Source organism: Ictalurus punctatus, chromosome 9 (assembly GCF_001660625.3).
Source record: "Ictalurus punctatus breed USDA103 chromosome 9, Coco_2.0, whole genome shotgun sequence".
NCBI classification, from domain to species: Eukaryota; Metazoa; Chordata; class Actinopteri; order Siluriformes; family Ictaluridae; genus Ictalurus; species Ictalurus punctatus.
This window is the reverse complement of record NC_030424.2, coordinates 28,392,501-28,395,000: the sequence shown is the minus strand read 5'-3', so window position 1 is coordinate 28,395,000 and position 2,500 is coordinate 28,392,501. Positions and strand designations below refer to the sequence as shown.

Here is a 2,500-nt window from a genome sequence, read left to right as displayed (position 1 = left end):
GGAGGACATTGAACGCGTTGTCATGTTGATGAAAGCAGTTTGAGACGAGTCTTGCTTTGTGACATGGTGCATTATCATGCTGGAGTTATCGTAGCCATTAGGAGATGGGTAAATTGTGGCCATGAAGGGAGGTCGACTATACCCAGATACCCAGATAGACTGTGACGATGGGTGTATATTTACCTCCTTGAAACAGTGAACCTTATCATCAGTGTCATAGATTTAACAAGTGAACATGTCTGTACGTCGACTGATCTAAAGCAAACACACGTACAGCCTCAATTCCAAAAATGCTGGGACGCTGTGTAACATGTAAATAAAAACTGAATGCAATGATTTTGCAAATCTCATAAACCCCTGTGCAATTCATAATAGAACATAGAAAACATATCAAATGTTTAAACTGAGGAAATGTACCGTTGTAAGGGGGGAAAATAAGGGAGTTTTGAATCCGATGGCCGCAACGCGAGTCAAAAAACTTGGGACGGGGGCGACAAGATAAAAATGGAAGTGTAGTGTTAAAGTAAGTGTTAGTAAAAAGAAACAGCTGGAGGTTAATTGGCAGCTGGTCAGTAATATGACTGGGGATAAAAAGAGTGTCATCAGTATCATCGGTTTAAACATGTGATGTGTTTTCTGTGCTCTATTGTGAATAAAATATGTGTTGATGAGATTTGCAAATTGTTGCATTCTGTTTTTATTGACATTTTACACGACGTCCCAACTTTTTTGGAACTGGGGTTGTATGTACAGATATACAGTGTGACTCATTTAAAGTAAGGAAGTGCCGTTTGGTTTACTGTTGACGCTTTGAGCGGCCATGTTGATTTGATGTCACTTGCTGAACTTATCAGTGTTTTATTTAGCTCAATCTGGGTAAACTGATCAACCTTCTTATACTATATACAGTATACTGATTCAGTGTGTGTGTGTGTGTGTGTGTGTGTGTGTAGCTGGAGTGGGAGCCATATTCGTTGGGCGGAACCATTTCGTCTGTATCATGTGACCATGGGAAAATACCTGGGCCTGACCCCGGACCGTGGTCTGCTGCTACTGGACAGAGAGCACGCTGACGTCAAATCTACCGCCTTCTGTCTCCGCCCAACGAAGGTCATGTGACAACTCGCTAGAGTTTTGCTTAAGATTTGAGAAATGCACAACGGGCCGCGTTTAGACGTGGCGACTGAGGTTGAAAAGTGTTGATATTTATGTGTCTATACCCCCGCCTTTAATCCTGAAAGAAAAAAAAAGAAAACAGGGATAGAAAATACGGACTGAAGAAGGAAACAGGCTTTTTTCTTCTCTGTCATATATATTATGATGTAACGTAAGAGCGAAAGACCATTTAAAAATGAAAATAAATGACGACTTGGTTGATTCTGTTGAAGTAAACATCTTAAAGGTGTCAAAGGAAAATTTGGGCAGATAAACTCAACTTGGCCCAATTTGTTTTGTCATCATTTTGAACTTTTTTGCTAGAATTCAGCTGCAGCTATATACAACATATTTCCTCATGTTGGATGTAGAAACTGATGTAGTTTAGATGTTGTAAATGTTCAGATGCCCTACCTCTGGATGGAGCTCTCATCAACTCCAATTCCACACGGATGTTCTCGTTGTTGTCGTTGGGACGACGGTTGCGGCGATGTCCTTGGGACTGCGATCACCACGTACAGTTTTACACTCGGGTCTCCTTTAGTGAACAGTGGACTAGTTCAACAAACAGACTTCATATAAACACCATAATGACCTTCCTTTCACGTTCACACGATCCGTCGTTCCCCAGATGATTACGGGTTCCCTTCCGGGTCCGGTTCCTCACGAGGTTTCTTCCTCGTATCATCTCAGGGAGTTTTTCCTCACCACCGTCACCACCGGCTCGCTCGATAGGGATAAATCCACACGCTTAAAATCTCTACCCCGTGTTTATATGTTTCTGTAAAGCTCCTTTGAGGCGACGTCCGTCGTTAAAAGCGCTCTACGAATAGAATTGAATTGAAGTAAAGCACGATAACCTGGTACTGATCCCCATCCGTGTGTCTCTGTAGGACGCTGGCCAAGAATTCCCACTCTGTGTCTGGAAGAAAGACGGGATGGGAATTCCGGAGATCAAATACGGTGACTCTGTCTGTTTAGTCCAGCATGTGGACTCCGGGTTATGGCTCACCTACCAGACCAGCGACTCGAAGAGGAGGAAGGAGACGCAGTCGCACAAACAGGTAAACAGACACACACACACACACACACACACACACATTATTATTAGTATTATTATTATAACAGGGAGCGTTTTGATTTTTTTAAGGCCATACTCCATTCAGAAGGTCACATGGATGATGGACTCACACTCTCTCGCTCGCAGACGGAGGAGTGTAAAGCTGCCAGTCTCATCCGGAGCTCGACTCTCCTGTTCACAAGCATTATACGGTAGAAATGATCGATTCTAAGTCCTGTGTAGCACTGAAAGAGTTGAGTTACTCATCCCATAGTGGGGATTTAA

At 43.0% G+C, this 2,500-nt stretch overlaps 1 protein-coding gene across 9 annotated transcripts in view; it reads left to right on the top strand.

Moving 5' to 3' along the window:
• ryr2b (ryanodine receptor 2b (cardiac)) overlaps positions 1–2,500 on the top strand; it is an 88,366-nt gene that overhangs the window by 8,395 nt on the left and 77,471 nt on the right. For all 9 annotated transcript variants that reach the window (XR_008397021.1, XM_053682785.1, XM_053682782.1 and 6 more), the window contains exons 10-12: positions 954–1,110; positions 2,049–2,219; positions 2,306–2,427. Coding sequence is in view for 8 of the 9 variants with exons in the window: in XM_053682785.1 (XP_053538760.1) it covers positions 954–1,110; positions 2,049–2,219; positions 2,306–2,427 (450 nt within the window). In the remaining variant the exon portion in view is untranslated. The remainder of the gene's footprint in view (positions 1–953; positions 1,111–2,048; positions 2,220–2,305; positions 2,428–2,500) is intronic.